This window comes from Erinaceus europaeus, chromosome 15, assembly GCF_950295315.1.
Source record: "Erinaceus europaeus chromosome 15, mEriEur2.1, whole genome shotgun sequence".
Classification (NCBI taxonomy): Eukaryota; Metazoa; Chordata; class Mammalia; order Eulipotyphla; family Erinaceidae; genus Erinaceus; species Erinaceus europaeus.
Window position 1 is genome coordinate 48,304,926 of NC_080176.1, and position 21,373 is coordinate 48,326,298.

Consider the following 21,373-nt stretch of genomic DNA (forward strand, 5'->3'; position numbering starts at 1 on the left):
AACAATAATAATCACAACAATGATAAAAACAACAAGGGCAACAAAAAAGGAAAAAAATAAATATTAAAAAACAGGATTATGCTCATTTTACAAGTGGGTAAGTGAAGATAATGTACATGTAATGGTCGCTGCTATCTGAAACAAAAATGCATTCACTGAAAAGACATTCTGTTTTGATACCTATGTTCCAGCTTCAATAATATTTTTTATTCCTTTATTTTTATCAAAGCACAGCTGAGCTCTGGTTTATGGTGGTGTGAAGAGATTGAACATGGGACCCTGGAGCCTCAGTTGAGAGGCTCTTTGCATAACCATTATGCTATCTACCCGCCATTGTTAAGTTTTGAACTATTAGAATGAATGAATAGGACAAGTTTATATGGCTCAACATTTTATGTCACTTTCAATCTTTGTTTTATAGTTCACATATCTGTTGAATAAGTAAAATACTGGATTGCTCACCACTTAACTTTTATATACAAAACTCCCAAGTAAAATAATCTTCTCTGAATAGGGCAGTTTCCTTTTTCTTTTCTTTCTTTATTGGGGATTAATGGTTTACAGTTGACAGTTAAATACAATAGTTTGCACATGCATAACATTTCTCAGTTTTCCACATAACAATTCAACCCCCACCAGGTCCTCTCCACCATCATGTTCCAGGACCTGAACACTCCCACCCCTACCTCAGTCTTTTACTTCGGTGCAGTACACCAACTCCAGTCCAAGTTCTGCTTTGTGTTTTCCCTTCTGTTCTTGTTTTTCAACTTCTATAAGTGAAATCTGCTTCTGACTTATCTTGTTCTTGATTCCTTCAAGCTCTACCCAAGATGGGGAGAAGAAGGTGAGTTCACCATTTTTAATAGCTGAGTAGTATTCCATTGTGTATACAGACCACAGCTTTCTCAGCCACTCATCGATTGTTGGGCATCTGGGTTGCTTCCAGGTTTTGGCTATTACAAATTGTACTGCTATGAACATAGGTGTACACAGATCTTTTTGGATGGGTGTTTGGTTCTTTAGGATATACCCCCAGGAGAAGAATTCCAGGGTCATAGGGTAGGTCCACTTCTAGTTTCCTTCCTTTTGGTTCCACAGCACCAAAGTATGCTTCATATACTTGCCAAGTATTGTATCATGTAACTTTTTTTTTTTTGGGGGGGGGCAAAAGATCCAACATACAGAAACCAAACTCTGAGTATTTGAAAAATAATTAAAACAGATACATATTTTATTTAAAAATATTTTGGTTACTTATTCATTATTGGATAGATACAGAAGAAATGGCAGGAGGAGATTGCTTTACCACTCAACCCAGGTCCTTGTGCACTGTGACACATGAGCACATGAGCTCATGGGTGCACCACCACCTACCCCCCCAATATATTTTCAAGCCTTATTTTAATGACATCACTTTAGAAACCAGTACATCATGATTTTATGGTGAAAGTACTCTAAGCTAATATATAAAATAGCTATCACCAGAATTAACACTCTAGCTCAAAATACTACAGGGGGAAACCACTTTTCTTTCTTAGCTTTAAGATATGGAGGTTTTGAAGGTCTTGGGAATGCCAATGTGATACAATTTTTCCCTAAAGATAATTAATTAATTCATTCATTTTAGATAGAGACAGAGGGATAAGGAGACAGATAAGGATATAAGCTTTGAAGGTCTTGGGAATGCCAATGTGATACAATTTTTCCCTAAAGATAATTAGTTAATTAATTCATTCATTTAGATATTTATTCTGTCAGGAAAGTCTTTTGCAGAACCATTAATACTTTCTTCCCAACCCTAACTTATTATTTAATTTTCACTAATTTGATGCTTATTTTTTTTTAATCTGCTCATTTTAGCAGTTTAGAACTAAAGATCTTCAATGTAAATTATAATTAAGAACCATACAGACAAATTTATGAGGCTAATCACTGAATTCCAATTCAGTTTTCCTCTAATTATAAAAACACGGTCCGAACAATTGAAATACATCAAAATCTTGCTATAATATAAATGCTATGCTGAAATAGAAAGATTTTTCATTTCTAGCAAATGTGCTGCATTTCTAAAACCTATCAATATTATTAAATGTTAATTCAATAGTAATTATTGAATTAAATGTTGATTCTTTTTTTCCCTCCCTTTCTTCTTTCCTTCCTTCCTTCCTTCCTTCCTGTCTTTGACTTCCTTTTTATTTTTCTGTTATTCTTTTTACCAGAGCAGTGCTCAGCTTGGCTTAATTATCTTGATGTTGTAGATGAATCTGGAACTTCAGAGGCAAAGTCTCTTGCACAAACATTATGCTACTTTCCTAGCCCTCTTTAAGAATATTCTTTCAAAGTACTTCTTGGTCTTCATTGTTTGTAAACATTACTACTTCCTTCTGATTACCCTAATAGTTGGATAAGTTTATGTGCAGAGTTTAAAGCTGTAACTTATCTTACCTTTGTATTCTACGCATTTATTTTTAATTGCCTCCAAGGAAATATAACCCAGGACCTTGGGTATAAAATTCCACACTTACTCAAAATATATGCCATCTCCTTCCAGCACAGGACACTAGTCCACAATTTCTTTCTTTTTTTATTTAATTACTCACTTTTTTTTTTTTTTTTTTACCAGAGCACTGCTCAACTCTAGCTGATGATGGTGCAAGGGGGATTAACCTGGGACTTCAGAGCCTCAGACATGAAAGTCTTTTTGCATAACCATTATGCTACCTACCCACCACTCAACTTTTTAAAAATTATTTTTCTCCATTATTATTACCCTGGGGCTAGATGCCTGTAACACTGCATGGTTCCACCTCTACCAGTGGTCACATTTGTCCTTTTCCTTTTTTTTTTTTTTAATAGAAGGTGAGAGAGAAGGAGCTGGGTGGTGGTGCACCTGGCTGAACGCACTATTACAATGCACAAGAACCCAGGTTCGAGGCCCCGATCCCCACCTGCAGGGGGAAAGCTTTGCAAATGGTGAAGCAGTGCTGCAGGTGTCTCTCTGTCTCTCCCTCTCAGTCACCCCCTTGCCTCCTTATCCAATAAAGATAATAAAAAAATTAAAAATAAAGACAGAGCGGGGGGAAAAGAGACATAAAGGAGAGATGCCTGCAGCATTACTCTACTTCACTTGAAGCTTCGTGCCTATACTTGGGTACTGGGGACTTGAAACTAGGTCCTTGAGCATGGGAATGCATGTACTCTACAGGCTGAGTTACTAATTGGTTCCAAAGCCTCTTAGTCTCTTTTATTTCCCTTTCAGTATCCTCAGATGTGCTGAAATAGGATTAATGATCTCATGCTTTCATGAATAAATCAGAGACACTATTAAATGACTTGATCTAAATGCTATTTTAAGCCTATAAATTATTTTATTTATTACTGAAGAAATGTCATATAAGATTAAAGTTGTCTCAGGGATAGTATGATTTCCCATCTCCCCTGGTTACACCTCAATTATTCCCACCAAATTGCCTATCGCCTTCTTCCTCTACCTCATGGCACCAGGCCCCCTACCACCTTTTAGCTCCCTCTTCAGACATCTTAGATTTTCAGGTATCAACTGAAAGTTTATGTTTCACCCGTTTTTTCCTTTGCTTTGTTACTTATAATCCACATGTAAGTAAGATCATACAAAATATGCCTTTCTCGTCTGGCTTCTTTTACATAGCATGATTTCTTCTGGTTCTATTTTTTCATGTACCTGTTGGTCATTTTGACTGGCTGCTAACCCCAGATTGGATTTATCACACCATAAATCCTTACTATCTGACTACTATTAGAGATTAATCCATATCACCTACCAAAACACAATATACTTTTCCAAGTCAATGATTTAAAAATATTCTGAGTGTGTGTGTGTGTGTATGTATGTATTTATATAATTACAGAAAAAAGTTACACAGTAGTTTCAATATGAGTTACCCATAAGAATGAGATGTTGCCAGGAAAAATAAGAGAAAAAACAGCAGCACAATGATACATGTAAATCTAAAGACAAATACTGATTATAAGGAAAACTATTCACTATCTCAAACAGATCAACTGAAAGGACAAAAGCATGAAAGCCCATTAATTAGTGTGCTGTTGCATTCTAGAAGAGAAGAAAGATAAATAAGAAAACAGTTATCATTTCAGATAGTGATGATCCATCTGAAAAAAACTAAAACTTAGATAATGTTAGGACAGACCATTCAGAAGTAAGGAAAGTGATTAGGGCCTGGTGAAATGACTCGAGAGTCATCAGGATACAAGCTATACGGAAAATTAGATGCTTCCATGTGATCCTCTGGCTTGAATGCAGGAGGAGAAAAGAACAGAAGACATAAATCCTTTAAGACTACTCTTGGGGGCTGGTGGTGATAGACCTGGTTGAGCACACGCCTTACAATGCATAAGGACCCAGGTTCAAGCCCCCGGTGCTCACCTCCAGGAGCAAAGCTTCACAAGTGGTGAAGCAGGTCTGCAGGTGTCTGTCTGTCATTCTTCCTCTGTAACTCTCCCTTCCTCTTAATTTCTGGCTGTCTCTATAAAATAAATAAAGATAATGATAATAATAATAAAAACACTACAAGTTCTTTAGACTAGGATATGGAAAAGGTACACAAAGATAACTAAGAAAAAGGCCAGGCAGTGACACACATTTGGCTGAGGACACGTGTTATCCTGCATAAGAATCAGGGTTCAAGCCCCCGGCCCCCATCTGCAGGGGGCAGCATCACAAGAGGTAAAGCAGTGCTGCCAGTATCTTTCCTTCTTCATCTATACCGCCATCTCAATTTCTCTGTCCTATTAAATAAGAAAAAAATAAAATAAAGCAATTTGTTTAAAAAAATAAGAAAATACAAATATATACATATTTTTTAAAGATGACTATGAAAGAAATCCAAAGGAAACAGAGTATGTTTTCCTTTCATATTATTAGTATTGAGGGCTACAAAAACTAAGCTTTAATCAATAAATAAGGCAACATGAAATCTGCTAGTGATAGTCACAATGAAATGGAATGGAAAAAATAAAAACAGACCTGGATAAGCCAAATAAATCAGAGGGAAGAAACTGGGGTTGAAAAGGGCACACACCTCAGTGTTACTGTCAAGTGTGCTCTGGGCTGGAGCAGAGAAACTGGCAGTGAGTATAGAAACACAGGAAGGGCAATGGAGATTTTTTTATAACATTACTCTATCAAAACCATTTGTTACTCTTGGGGGAAACTTATCATTGGGGAGAAAAAGTGACAATTGCAAGAAAAAGTCAATGAATATGCAAGGAAAAGACGTGTAAGGGAAAACGTGGGGTTATGTTTGACAAAGGACAAATACATAGTTTCACAGCACCGGTTCTGCACATATGTGCAATTTCAATATTCTGAGTTTTTTTTTTTTCATTAAGATGGAGCATCAGAGGAGAAGCAGTGAGAGAGAAAGAGATATGAATGCATTGAGGCTTTTCTTAATGACATGGTGCCAGCATTTGAACCTGGACTGTGAGCAACCATGTTTCCTACGCACTGAGTTCTCTCTACAGTTCCTTGCTTACCATTCAATTATGCATCAACGTATGCTGGGATAAAAAAAATGCTTTCCTCTAAGGATATTTGAACTTTCTCCTCTGAATTTTGTTCAAATCAATATAGACTGATGTTATATCAACTATCTTCTATCTAGAGATACACAACTAGAAAATAAAAATCAATCACATAAGCTAGGAAACAGATAAGTGGCTGAGTCAAGTTGTGGTCTATATACACAATGGAATACTACTCAGCTATTAAAAATGGTTATTTAACTATTTTCTTTTTTTTTTAAGTCAGTTTCTTTTTTTTTATTTTATTTATTCCCTCTTGTTGCCCTTGTTGTTTTATTGTTGTAGTTATTATTATTGTTGTCGTTGTTGGATAGGACAGAGAGAAATGGAGAGAGGAGGGGAAGACAGAGAGGAGGAGAGAAAGATAGACACCTGCAGACCTGCTTCACCACCTGTGAAGCGACTCCCCTGCAGGTGGGGAGCTGGGGTTCGAACCGGGATCCTTATGCCGGTCCTTGTGCTTTGCGCCACCTGCGCTTAACCCGCTGCACTACAGCCCGACTCCCTATTTCACTATTTTCAGCCCATATGGGATGGAGCTTGAAGAAATTATGTTAAGTGAAATAAGTCAGAAACAGAAGGATGAATATGGGATGATTTCACTCACAGGCAGAATTTGAAAAACAAGATCAGAAGAGAAAGAAAGCACTAAGCAGAACTTGGACTGGAGTTGGAGTATTGCACCAAAGTAAAAAAAAAAACTCTGGGGTGGGTGGGGGAGAGAATACAGGTCCTGGAAAAGGATGACAGAGGACCTAGTGGGGGTTGTATTGTTATGTAGAAAACTGGGAAATGTTATGCATATACAAACTATTGTATTTACTATTGACTGTAAAACATGAGTCACCCCAATAAAGAAATTAAAAAAAAAAAGAAGAAAAGAAAACCAGGAATTGCACCACTGGAGTTGGCCTCCTTATGGTAGCCCAACAGGTTGAGTGCACACATTACAGTGTACAAGGAACCAGGTTCGAGGCCCCGGTCACCACCTGTAGGAAGAAAGCTTTGTGAGTGGTGAAGCAGTGCTGCAGATGTCTTTCTTCCTCTCCATCTCTCCTTTCCCTTTAGATTTCTGGCTATCTCTATCCAATAAATAAATAAAGATAAAAATAAACTAAAAAAAGGGTGGTTGTATAAATGGGGAAAATACAAGAGCAAATAAAGTACACACATATCAAAAATCCAACTACTCTGATCCTGTCATTTTATAACCTTAAAAATAAAAAATCTGATGCTATCTATTCATATTTTAGAGGAAATAGTATACTTTATATATGGGCCAGGACTGTATTTTTAATTTTTTCAGAACTGTATTTTTAAACGAATTTCCCAGATAAATGTTCTTTCAGGTGCAGCAGCAACTACATTATACAGTGAGTAAATATATTTTTTCAAATCATCAATGGCTAATATGCTGCCCTTTTATTTGTAGCTTTGTCAGTAGGAAAACCAACAATGTTTACATTTATATGAAATGAGGAAAATAAAGGTCTCCTACTCACATTTTTAACACTATTGTTTGACTGAAACCATAGATTTCTTAAGCATTTGGAGAATAATAGCTAGAAACAAAGCACTGTTTTATAATCAGTTTTAACTAGTGTCAAATAAAGTAAGGAAATTGATTTTATTTCTTTAGGAATCACAAAATCATAAAGAATAAATGTTATAGTCACTACCAGATAAACTAATATTGAATGAAAGTGATCTTTATAGTCCTTAATTTTCAAACTTATTCATTACAGTATAAACTAGTATTGAATAAAAGTGATCATTATAGTCCTTAATTCTCACTCACATCCACGTTATATTTATAATTTCATATTTAAAATGACAAGAATGGAAATATAAAAAAATTTCAAAGATCTCTGAAAATATGTAAAGGATAAATTCTACTTACACTACATATCTCATTTTCTTACTATGAAGAAAAATGGAAAAATTAGGCAATTTTCAATGAATTCAGAAATAAGATTGTGACCTTTCTGTCCTTTACAACTGAATCGAGTAGCTCAGGCCCAGAAAGCGATGAAGTGGCTAAAATACTAGACTGCAAAGCATGACTCCAAGTTCCATCCCTGGCATAGCACATGGCAGAGTGGTGCTCTCATGGTTTTCTCCCTCTTTTCTCTCATATACATACAACGTCTATGGCCTAGGAAGTGACACAGTGACTAAAGTGATGGATTTATACCCTCCCCTTCTTATAAATAAATACATATTTTTAAAAGAGTAGCTCAATTCCAGCCTAGGTTGAGTTGAGAGTGTTTCACAGAAAGTTGAGAAGTTTTACACATGTATCAAGAACTCCATGTACTATAAACCATCAATCCCCCGAATGAAAAAGCTCAAAATTATCTTTTAAATCAGTTTTTTTCACTACATTTGTGCCTTTCTGTAATATAAAAATGCCCAGATTTTAAAACTCTATTTCAGAAACAAATAATAAGCATAATAGTTTATTATCTAACACACACATAATAGTCCGAGAAACTAAAATTAGGAAACATTTTGTCATCTAAGCCCAACCTGGAGTGATATAACTCATTTTAAGTTCAGAGAGTAAAACATGATAAACTTGAATTTTATAACCAATGAGGCTCTTGCCGGGCCGGCTAGCTTCACGGTGGTGAACAGAGACGCGGAGACAACGGCTGGGCAGGGCAGCTGTATTTCTTTATTCAGGAACAACGATTCACAAACTAAGACAAACTAATCACCAAACAGAACTCTGCTGTCTCTTTGCGGCGGCGCAAGCACTCTCTCTTTCACTCTGGAACTCAGGAACCCTCTCCCTTACTCTCGAACTCAGAAACTCTCGCACTCTCGCACTCTCGAACTCCGGAACTCAGCAACTCTGTCACTGGGGAACTCAGGAACTCTCGGACTCCGGAACCCTCTCCCAGGGTCCCTTGGGGCGGGGCCAAGCAGGCCCGCGAAATTAACAGGACTCATCCAATTCTCTTGGAGGGGGAGGGCTAGAACAAGCCAATGTAAAGCATACGACAATTCCCCCTTTTCTTTTTAACTAAATGACTATAGTATCAAGGGTGTGGGGTGAACAGAAACATATATAACCAAAACCAGCATGTTGCCAAGGGAAGGCCTGAGGGGGCCATATCTGAAAAAAAAAACATTTCTTGCCTCTGGGGGGCTACTTGCCTCGACGGGCATTTGCATGGGGGCGGGGAACGGCCTAGGGTCCCAAAGGCAGCTGGCTGCAACTTACTTACTATGAAACAAAACTTGTTATTAGCATATCTACTGCACGATCTAACATTTCTAATAGAGAAGGAATTTGAGACTTTTACATATCAACAACGTCTTTTAACCTTTTGTTACACCCATTCAAGATGGAGACACACCCTAGGTGTGGGCCGGAGAGGAAACCTCAGGCATGAGAATAATTAGCATAGCCATTGTGCGATCTACCATTTCTAATAGAGAAGGTAGTGTTTTACATATCAACAAGTCTATTTAACCTTTTGTTTAGACCAACTTAGTTGAAATATATTGATTGTTAACTAATTTTTACCTCAGACTTTAAATGTAAGTTAATTTTTATCTTTATGAGAATTACGTTGAAAACCTTTTTCATTTATATTTGACTAGTAAGAATTTAGCCTTAAAGCTACTGTTTACCAAACTTTAAACATACACATAAACATAGTCATTAATACACGAGGAGAGAAACCTTTGTTATGAAGACATGTCATTTTAAACATGAATTTAAATCTATACTGTCTTAGTTGTTGGGGGTGGGGTTCACCATCCGGAGGTGGCTTCCCTTGCAGCTCCACTTCTAGGAATTGCAGGTTGCGATCTCTGCACAAATCTCTGCGTACTCCAGCTTGTCTGCCTTCAGACCGGACCAGCAGCTGGAGATCTCATGTGCCCAGTTTCGGCAGGGAGCCCGGGGTTCCGGGAGGCCCGGGATGGTTCCAGAATTCATAGAAAGAGGGCAGGCAGGCCATCTTTGTAGAAGGCGTGAGCCTAGGTACCCAGGGGTGGCGGCCATGATAGGCCGCCGCGGAACTGCCCCATGGCCCTGCCATGTCTGCTGCCCTGCTCGCAGTGGCCAAGCAGCGTGGAGGGATCACGCATCCAGTGCCCTGCTCTACGCGGTGGAGAGCCGGCTCCTGTGGGCTGGCCTGTGTGCTGGCATTGGGCTCCAGCATGTTGGCATTGGGCTCCAGGGGCTCTTGTGTGCTGGCGTAGGCCTCCTGCGGGCTGCGGGGCTGCGGGGCTGAGGGGCTGCGGGGCTGCGGGGCTGCGGGCGCGGTGCGCGGGGTTGTCTGGGCGCAGCCGGCTGGCTGGCTGTTTAACCAGTTGGAAACAGCAGCTCCGCGCCTCTCCTCCCGCCCGCTGGCTCTTCCCGCTGGCTGTTGTGACTTTCGCCAGAGCGAGTGGAAACCACAGAGTGGTCCAGAGATAAATGTTCCAGAAACAGCAAAACAGTCTCGTGAAGAAAGAGCAGAGGCCTTTGGAGATCTCTTCACAAGCAGAAGAGAAGGCCATAGTACATAGGTAGCCAAATTGTCTTTACTTATCTGAGAGATGCGCAGGTCAGGTCCACGTGGGCGTCATTTGTTGTTAAAATTTTTCGGAGGCTCTGGCTGGCCGGGCTGGCTTCGCAGGCGGGTAACAGAGACGTGGAGACAACGGCTGGGCAGGGCAGCTGTATTTCTTTATTCAGGAACAACGATTCATAAACTAAGACAAACTAATCACCAAACAGAACTCTGCTGTCTCTTTGCAGCGGCACAAGCACTCCCTCTTACTCTTGAACTCAGGAACTCTCCAACTCTGGAACTCAGGTACTCTCTCTCTTACTCTGGAACTAAGGAACCCAGGAACTCTGTCTCTCTGGCACTCTCTCTTACTCTGTAACCCTGAAACTCTCGAACTCAGGAACTCAGGAACTCTGGCACTCTCGAACTCAGGAACCCTCTCTCTTACTCTCAAACTCTGGAACTCTCGGACTCAGGAACCCTCTCTCGGGGTTCCTTGGGGTGGGGCCAAGCAGGCCCGCGAAATTAATTAGACTGATCCAATTCTCTTGGCGGGGGGGAGGGCTAGGACAAACCAATGTAAAGCATACGACAAGTTTTAACTAGTGTCAAATAAAGTAAGGAAATTGATTTTATTTCTTTAGGAATCACAAAATCATAAAGAATAAATGTTATAGTCACTACCAGATAAACTAATATTGAATGAAAGTGATCTTTATAGTCCTTAATTTTCAAACTTATTCATTACAGTATAAACTAGTATTGAATAAAAGTGATCATTATAGTCCTTAGTTCTCACTCACATCCACGTTATATTTATAATTTCATATTTAAAATGACAAGAATGGAAATATAAAAAAATTTCAAAGATCTCTGAAAATATGTAAAGGATAAATTCTACTTACACTACATATCTCATTTTCTTACTATGAAGAAAAATGGAAAAATTAGGCAATTTTCAATGAATTCAGAAATAAGATTGTGACCTTTCTGTCCTTTACAACTGAATCGAGTAGCTCAGGCCCAGAAAGCGATGAAGTGGCTAAAATACTAGACTGCAAAGCATGACTCCAAGTTCCATCCCTGGCATAGCACATGGCAGAGTGGTGCTCTCATGGTTTTCTCCCTCTTTTCTCTCATATACATACAACGTCTATGGCCTAGGAAGTGACACAGTGACTAAAGTGATGGATTTATACCCTCCCCTTCTTATAAATAAATACATATTTTTAAAAGAGTAGCTCAATTCCAGCCTAGGTTGAGTTGAGAGTGTTTCACAGAAAGTTGAGAAGTTTTACACATGTATCAAGAACTCCATGTACTATAAACCATCAATCCCCCGAATGAAAAAGCTCAAAATTATCTTTTAAATCAGTTTTTTTCACTACATTTGTGCCTTTCTGTAATATAAAAATGCCCAGATTTTAAAACTCTATTTCAGAAACAAATAATAAGCATAATAGTTTATTATCTAACACACACATAATAGTCCGAGAAACTAAAATTAGGAAACATTTTGTCATCTAAGCCCAACCTGGAGTGATATAACTCATTTTAAGTTCAGAGAGTAAAACATGATAAACTTGAATTTTATAACCAAGTATGCACACTACCATCCTACTTTGAAAACAGTTCTTGGACTCAAAAATGATCAAGTGGATAATATAATCTGAGTACACAGAAAAAGGCTTCCACAAAGCAAACAAACAGATGAAATTGATGCAAAATAGATGACCATAGTTTTAATAAACTATAGTCACTTTTTCTGTTTTGTTTATCTATTTAATTTTGAAAGACTTACCATCTTGTTGTCCATGAAGTGTCTGGGGACTTGGCATTCTTTCCTCAAGATTGGAGCTAAGATCAGAATTCACAGCAGACAGCCGTGTTGAATCGCTCATATCAAACTCGTCACTTTCTATTGAACTTTCATCCTAAAAACAGTTGTAAAATATCATCAAGCATCACAAAATATAAAACACTCAAGTAAAAAACATTTTTCCAGTGTGATCAGTTAAAGAATAATATGTCCTACTAGAAAGCTTTTACAGAATTTATCAAAATGTGTTAAAATGGTACATGCTAGATATTTGAAATAACAAATTGGAAACAAAATTCTCCCTTTAAGAAATTCTAAAATCTATGAAGATGCAAACAATGTATCAAATTTGGGGGTAAGATTTTTTTTGTGGGCACCTATTATAAGGCGATGAGAAATGATATGTATGTGTTCACCACTATACTGTAATCATATATACCCTCCTAGAGTGAAACATTGTAAAAGATAAAATAATGTGTGTAGGAAGAAAATAGGTGGGGAAATATCCAGGACAATGAATTTTATACATGAGATAAGTGTTGGAAAGGATGAGTTAAGGGGAGAACCCTTCTACACGGCTGATGGGAAGACAAATTGACCCAATGTTTGTAGAAAACAGCCTGGAGATATCTCAGAAGTCTAGAAATGTACCTACCCTATGGCCTAAAAAGTCTTCTCTTGGGATATATACAAAGAAAGCAAAGACACCTTCAAAGAAACCTATGTACATCTATGTTCATAGCAACACAATTTTTTTTACATTTTAATTATTTAATAATGGTTCATGAGATAATAAGATTGCAGAGGTATAGTCCCACATCACACATTCCACTCAAGTTCTATAACCCACTCTCTTACGATGAACACCATAATTCTGTCTTTAAGACAGATACAATTTTTGTTTTTGCGAGTTCATAATTTTACCCTATATTCCACATATAAGTAAAAGCATCCATATTTATCTTTCACTTCCTTCACAGACACCTATTTACCTTGGTTACATTGTAAGTTTGTCTTGATTAACCCATATTTCATTGTATCAGTCTGTACATTTTGTTCTCCCCTTTTCTTCTTTTAAATTTGTATTTACTTATTCATTTCATAGAGACAGAAATTGAGAAGGGAGGGAGAGATAGAGAGGGATAGAGAAAGAGATTCCTGCAGCCCCGCTTGATCACTCATGAAGCTTTCCACCAGCAAGTGGGGACCAGGGTCTTAAGCCTGGGTCCTTATGCACTGTAATGTGTGTGCCACCACATGGTCCTTCCTCCCCTTTTCTATATCTTTGCTCACACTCATTCGTATTGCTGCTAATTGTGCTCCTGGTTCTATTCTACCTCTGATAAGCCAGCTTAGAGTTTGAATTCTTTTGCTTCTTTTTTTTTTCCATGTAGGACAGAAAGAAATGGAGGAGAAGACAGAGAGGGGGAGAGAAAGATAGACACCTGCAGACCTGCTTCACAGCCTGTGAAGCAAACTGCCTGCTGGTGGGGACCCAGGGGCTCGAACCAGGATCCTGATGCTAGTCCATGTGCTTTCCACCATGTGTACTTAACCCACTGTGCCACCGCCTGGCTCCGATGTAAGGCTTTTTTCAGCAGTTTTTATAAGGCTGGTCTGTGATAAGTATACTCTGATGTAGTGAGTTATTGTATAAACACTGAGTCTGGCATAAAGCGCAAGGACCAGCATAAGTATCCCGGTTCAAGCCCCTGGCTCCCAACCTTCAGGGTAGTTGCTTCACAGGTGGTGAAACAGGTCTTCAGGTGTCTTTCTCTCCCTGTCTTCCCCTTCTCTATTTCTCTCCGTCCTATCCAACAATGATGACAGCAATAACAACAACAGTAATAACCACAACAAGGATAAAACAAGGGCAACAAAAGGGGAAAAGAAAAGAAGAAAAAGAAAAAATGGAAAATTTGGACTAGATAGAGCATAATGTACCAAAGCAAAGGACTCTGAGGAAGGAAGAGATAGAAAGTGGCTAAGGGCAGGGCCTTAAGGATCCTGGTGCATGATGGTGAAAAAAGTCCTAAGTTGGTAGAGTGTTTCACAGGGAGCTGAGAAATTCTAACCATGTGCCAACAACTGTACTGCAATCTAGTAATACTCCCCTAAAACCGTAACTTTTTTTTTTTGCCTCCAGGGTTATTGCTGGGGCTTGGTGCCTGCACTGCAAATCCACTGCTCCTGCAGTCATTTTATTTATTTATTTATTTATTTATTTATTTATTTTTGGATAGGACAGAGAGGAATTGAGAGGGGAGGGGAAGATAGAGAGGGAAAGAGAACGACACTTGCAGACCTACTTCACCACTTGTGAAGCAACCTCCCTGCCCCCCATTGATGGGGAACAAGGGGAACCCAGATCCTTTCATGGGTCCTTGCACTTCACCCAGTGCACTACCACCCAGCCCAACAAAATATTGTAATTAGTAAAGCTCTCCTAAAATAATCCATAACAAAATGCAGAATAATGAAGTATACATTTCTTGAATGTAAAAATATTACAATTTGTTATAAGTAAAATAAAGTAGTATGCAATGAGATGTAATGAACTACAACTTTTTCATTGGCAAAGAAAAAGAATTCCCCAAGGTCCTAGGTTTAGTCTCTGGCATAACCATATGCCACAATTGAGCAATGTTCTGATCTCGATTATGAAAAGAAACAGATATCTTTTTAGAAGAATAAGAAACTTGACCAAGATGTTAAATATGTATCACATCAATGATTATCTACAGCCCATGTGTCTCTAACTTAGTACCTTTGTCCTGAAAACTAGGAAAATTTCTCCACACTACAATGTGAGGTTATGCCTATGTGCAACTTGCGGCAATGAAGACTGTGCCCAACAGCCATATAATTCTCCCTCCCTGAAGTTTAATTTTCACAAACTCCAGCCAACATTTCACTGTAGCAAGTGATTTTCATCCAAGCCTTTTCCATGTTAAAATGGCACTAGTTTATATTTTATAAAACTTATCTTTTGAGCTTTATTTTTATTTTGAGAAAGTTGCTTAAAATTCAAATGTCTGCACTTCCATATTTCATTTTAGCTTTTCCATTCCAGATTAAACTCTAAAGAGTCTCTGGCACATACCTCCTAGTTCGGACTTCTATTATCCTGATTTGTTAGGGGTTTTATTTTCCTGTTTCCTGAGCAAGATAACAGTCCCATAGTTACGTACTCAGGTCCCAGTTTCCCCACCAGTACGCCTGGCCACTAGCTACTGCCAAATGACTCTTTCCTCATAGGAGCCTGCCACTTGTTTGCTCATAAACCTGCAGCAATATTCATTAGTAATATATGCACTACTCAATCAGACACTCAGAGTTCTCCAGGAGAGCATTTGGCTCCCAGAAGACACGACAAGCCTGCCCACCTTTGTTCTGGTTTCCAGTTACTTCATGCTAAAAGCAACTTAAAGCCTGTATTTGACTTTGTATGAAATAAACCACCTCAAGCCTTCATGTGCATTAATTTAGAGTTGAATACTTTTCAGATAAGAGACATAGAACTAGAATCTTTGGGGTGGATTTACCTCATAAACTCCAGGGGCATCTCTAATGCTTGATTAACCCAGTGCTATTCCAGAAAACATTGTGCAGTGGGAGTGGGATTGCTCCAAAATAGCTATACCAGAAAATTCCCATGACTGTGCCCTAGTAATCTCATAACCAACAACTCAAAATCCCCAATATGTTAACAATAATTACCCATTGTCTTCTTGAACCCTAAGACAGCAGGAACCTCACATCTCCACTATAGAGCCTATACTTCCCCCAGTCCTGGAACCTTAGGATAGGGCCCACTTTCCCGCATGCCTCTCCCAATCCATATCAAATAATATTGCATCCACCGATTGCAACCTAATCAATGCAACGATTGCCACCTCAACATGCTTCAGCTCAGACTGTGTCCAGAGACTTCACGTGTGGAATGACAACCCTTCATATTCATTACTCGGGTGAGACCTTTCCTTTCATAGTATTCTCCAATTCCATCCCAGGTGGTTCACTTTCTAACAAAGTCCCAAAACCTAGATATAGACCAGGTTCTGTGAGAGAGAGCATATGTTCACACGTATCCATAAACTAGTGTAAAATATATACCTGAAAGCAGAAGTACACTAGAGTTTGCAGTGAGTACCTCCCTAACACTTTCTCTCCACTATTCCAAGCTTTGGTCCATGATTGCTCAACAATTTGTTTGGCTACGTATGTTAACTCTCTTTTCAGCCCCCAGGTTCCAGATGCCATTAGGATGCCTGCCAGCCAGGCTTCCCTAGACTGAAGACCCCACCAATGTGTCCCGGAGCTCCGCTTCCCCAGAGACCCACCCTACTAGGGAAAGAGAGAGGCAGACTGGGAGTATGGACCGACCAGTCAATGTCCATGTTCAGTGGGGAAGCAATTACAGAAACCAGACCTTCCACCTTCTGCAACCCACAATTACCTTGGGTCCATGCTCCCAGAGGGATAGAGAATGGGAAAGCTGTCAGGGGAGGGGATGGGATATGGAGATTGGGTGGTAGGAACTGTGTGGAGTTGTACCCCTCCTACCCTATGGATTTGTTAATTTATCCTTTCTTAAATAAAAAATAATAAAAAAGTGTGGGTCACCATTGATTCTTTAATTTCTTTCATAACACACTTTGTAGGCAAATATTAAAATAATATTCCCTGTCTTCTTTTTAATATTTTCACCATCACCAAGATAATGTAAGATTCTATCTGTCCAATCCTGTGAATCCCATCAGACTCTTTGGCTAAATCAAATTAAATGTACACTCAATGAAGCTACTACAGACCTATCTACTATCCTGACATCACATCCACCTAGGGAGATGCACTAAAGGAAACAGTGTGCTAGAAAGGAAATCATTAGCTATGTAGCTTCCATGTGGGCTTTTCCAGTGGTCATTCGGTCACCCACATGGTCACCCGGACCTACTTTATTTAACTCCTCTCTGATTATCTTAGATACAAAAAAAAAAAAATACTCAAAAATTGGTAGAGAAAAGGTTTAGAACCTTGATAAAAGGTCATTTCCCAAGAAAGTCAGTGTATATTGCAACTCTACTATGAATGCTTCTAATTCCTCACAAGAGATATCCAGATTCTGGAATTCTCTGTTATTCTCAATAATTGTCATAGCAGTTATTACCAATCTTCTGAATTTAGATAGTTTTTTGACTGGAATCATTTTTGTCATCAACAACCTTTACAGGCAGTGAAGCAGGTCTGCAGGTGTCTATCTTTCTCTCCCCATCTTATCCTTGCATGTATCTTTGTGCAGCCTACTATGTGCTCTTAAGCAGGTGCACCAAAGCCCAGCCCCCTAAACGCAAGACCTTTCTTAATTTACTCATTGACTCCATTACCTGTAAGACTACAAATTACATATTTGGTTGTTGGAAAAGTAATGATGCTTTTCTGCTTAGAAAAATATAGACAATATGTCATGACTTTTCTGACAAGCCATTTATCTTATATTTTAAAATAAGATATTTCTAATTTAGTTTTTTCAAAACATAAAGGAGGAGGTTATTTTTATAATTCAATCATAAAATTTGAAGTAACTGTTTCCTTTGTGTGAAATATTAAAGATTTCTTAGAAGCCAGAATGACTCAGAATATGTGGGCTGTATTGTTGGCACAAAGTGATCTTCTTTCATTTGGGCCTGGAAATAAACATGCCAACATCAAAATTAGTTTCCTACAAATAATTTGACAGCACTATCTAATTAATGAGCAATTTTTTTTCTTTTAAAGAAATAATGAATCATGAGAAACTTTTTTTAACTCTGAGAAGCTAGTAGACATTAATATCTAAATTGCCTTTTGTATCAACAGAAGTTATTTCAATTTTTAATAATTTATAAGAATAAAATTGATAGTATAATATGTGATACTGCTTTGTCACTCTGAATAAATTATTTTGATATTAAAATATTTTGATATAGTTTTGAGATAAAAACTGCTCATATAAAATGGAAACAAATCATTTGATTTGAGTTTTGTGAAATCATCTCAACAAAGTAAATTTAAAAGAATCTAAATATTTTACCAGGTAATGCTGCACTTAAAAAATATGTTTAGGGAGTTGGGCAGTAGTGCAGTGGCTTAAGCACAGGTGGCGAAAAGCACAAGGACTGGCGTAATGATCCTGGTTCGAGCCCCCAGCTCCCCACCTACAGGGGAGTAGCTCCACTGGTGGTGAAGCAGGTCTGCAGGTGTCTATCTTGCTCTCCCCCTCTGTCTTCCCCTCCTCTCTCCATTACTCTCTGTCCTATACAACAACGGTGACATCAATAAAACAAGCACAGAAAAAGGGAATAAATAAATAATATTTTAAATATATATATGTTTAAATTCATTTTCTTGTCAAGAAGGAGAGGATTTGTTGTTTGAAAAAGTATACCTAATATAGGTCATTTGAATGAATATATTGTGCTATATCTAATAACTATTTTACAAATGTTTATTAAAACCTTACTATTTATTTACTATTGGAATATTCTTTGAGGGTAACATATACACTGTGTGTGTGTGTGTCAAATATTTCCTGTATCTTGAGTTTCTTGAACACAGAAATTTAGTAAAATTTTGGAGTAGAATATTCAACAAGCACTCATTCAATGCCTAATACTACCCTAACATAACTAGCTTGTTATTGTACAAATACACAGGATTATATGAAGTATTAAAATAACTCCAATTTAAAACAGTAACCAAAATTGTCTTCAGAAAATGTAGAAAAGTGTGGGGGGAATATATGAAACAGATTAAGTGTAAAAACTTTCAAATGTATTGCAATGTATTGAGGTGATCAGAGTGTAGTGATACTGGAAACATCTATTGGAATAATATCTGGAATAATATCTGGTGGTGATGTAGTACATACTCTGTGGCCAGTTGGAAATCTCAGACTCCTTGCAGATCCAAACTTAGGATTCCAACACGCTATTGGCTAGTAATTATGTGTAACTCCCAATGTGTGGTCAGTCTCACCCAGTTTTGCTCAAATACAGAGTTGTGGTTCAGGTCCTCATAGAACACCAAAAATAATGACACACAAAAAAAAAAAAAAGGAAATCAGCTGCACCAATGGAGCATGACAAAATCCTGGGGGAGGTGTTGGGGGAGAATCATGTAAACAGCCTGGAAATGACTTCAAATATAGGGACTTAAAGATACTCACAGTTATGAGAAGATCAATGGAAGAGGGTTTTAACAGTCAAAGAAAGTAGAGAGAAAATATGGGAAAAGTTCTAGGGAAACTACAGAGCTAAAGGACACAGCAACTAAAAATAATAGGAGGAGGGGAGGTAATATGGCGACGGCCTGAGAAGTCGCTAACAGCGAGTGCTCTGATAGCATCGTCGGCAAAGGTAGGATTTTCTGCCTTTAGCAGGCCAGTCAATAAGGGGGGGGGGCACCAAAGAAGTTATTACAGTTTAATTTGGGTTAACAATTAGAGCAAAGGTGACACGGACTAGCGGGGCGCCAGAATTCCCAGGCGGCGCCAGGCAAGGCGAGTGCGCCGGGCATTGTCCTCCGCCCGCCCGGGAAGGCGGCTCCTCCGCCGGTTGCAGAGCGCAGTGGGCAGAGGACCCGGAGAGAGCACTTTAGCTCGGGGGCTGCCTCTTGGGAGTTGCCAGGGTCCACCGCAACCCTGAGGGTGGATCCAAAGACTTCTTGAGTATAGCTCTCATTGGATCAAAGGACTTGGAGCTAGTTTTCATTTTTGAGAAATCCTTTAAAAAAGTCTGGAGGGCGGGGTTTCCCGGAAAATGGCGCCCGGAGAAGCAGAAGCGGCCAGCCTTTGAGCTCCGGACACATCTCGTGTAAACAATAGGATTTTCTGCCTTTAGCAGGCCATCCAATAAGGGGCCATAACGGTCATACCAAGGATGTTTCTATAACTTAATTTGGGTTAAGAATTAGAGTAGGGGGAAAAAATTCTTTTTTCTTCCTTTTAATTTTCAAGCATACATCCTTCCCGCCGCCCCCCCTCCCCCCATAAGCAGTGCCTGGGACCAGCTACTAGCAGGATACCCCATACCACCAAACAGGGTTTTTTTTTTTTTGTTAATTCACTGATACACATTTGGGAAGTTCCTCGCACTGCTCTTTAATTACAACTCTTCTTCCTATCTTCTCCCTTTTCTCTCTCTTATCTCTCTCAATCTCTCTCTTTTTTTTTTTTTTTTTAATCTTGTCATACACTTCTTTCTTCTTTGCCTTTCTGAATTTGTGAATTACTTTGGGGAAGAAATCTGACCCAGAGTGGACTCTCTATGTGTGTATCTCTGCTCTAGTTCCCTTTACACTCTTGTTACCCTTAGAATATACACTGGATAGTAAATTTGCATAACTGTCTATTCTTGCTATCCTCTCTTCCTTTTCTCTTTCTTCACTGGGATTTGGTTACTATTTTTTCACAGACTGGAGAAATTGTTTGGCTAACTGGTAACGATTAAACTCCTTCAATACTTACTTCAGTTGCTACGGTTATTCCGGAGGTTGGTGAGTGCAATTGTCATAAAGGTATTTAGTACAGTGTTACTTGTGCTCAAAACACAACAACTGAGGAACAACAGAACATTAAAAAAAAAAAAAAAAAAAAAGAGAGAAACACATAAATTAAAAAAAAAATGGGTAGATTAAAAACAAATAAAACTGCTACCCCAATGAATGAAGACAAGAGCCCAGAAGAAACCACAAATCAGTCAGAAGTAACCATAGATAAGAAAAGTATGCAAGCAATAATAAACTTATTAATCACAGAAATGAAAACAACATTGGAGGAAAGAAATGGCAGTATTAGGGAAACAACAGTTGAGACCCCCAAGGAAAATACTGATTATCTTGAGACAATTAGAGAACTGAAAGCTGAAATAGCTGTAATGAAGAAAGAAGCTGAGGCAAGGGAAAGCAGACTAACAGAAGCAGAAAACAGAATTAGTCAGACAGAGGATGAGTTAGAGAAAACTAAGAAAGAGGTGAAAGAGCTTAAAAAGAGATTGAGAGACACTGAAAACAACAACAGAGACATATGGGATGATCTCAAAAGAAGTAACATTCGTATAATTGGCCTGCCAGAGGAAGAAAGAGAGGAAGGGGAAGCAAACATCCTAGAGGAAATAATACAAGAAAATTTCCCAGACCTGAATAACAGAAAGGATATCAAGGTGCAAGAGGCCCAGAGAGTACCAAACAGAATCAACCCAGACCTAAAAACACCAAGACACATCATAGTCACAATGAGAAGAAGTAAGGATAAAGAAAGGATCCTAAAGGCTGCAAGAGAGAAACAAAAAGTCACATACAGGGGAAAACCCATAAGACTTTCTGCAGATTTTTCAACTCAAACTCTAAAAGCCAGAAGGGAGTGGCAAGATATCTATCGAGCCCTGAATGAAAAAGGGTTTCAACCAAGGATTATATATCC

General features: G+C 38.6%; 1 protein-coding gene across 6 annotated transcripts in view; it reads right to left on the reverse strand.

Annotated features, from left to right (window-relative positions):
• Positions 1-21,373, reverse strand: part of NOL4 (nucleolar protein 4) — a 383,971-nt gene that overhangs the window by 240,360 nt on the left and 122,238 nt on the right. For all 6 annotated transcript variants that reach the window (XM_007520939.3, XM_060173710.1, XM_007520940.3 and 3 more), the window contains one exon: positions 11,896-12,028. In XM_007520939.3, coding sequence (XP_007521001.1) covers positions 11,896-12,028 — 133 coding nt within the window. The remainder of the gene's footprint in view (positions 1-11,895; positions 12,029-21,373) is intronic.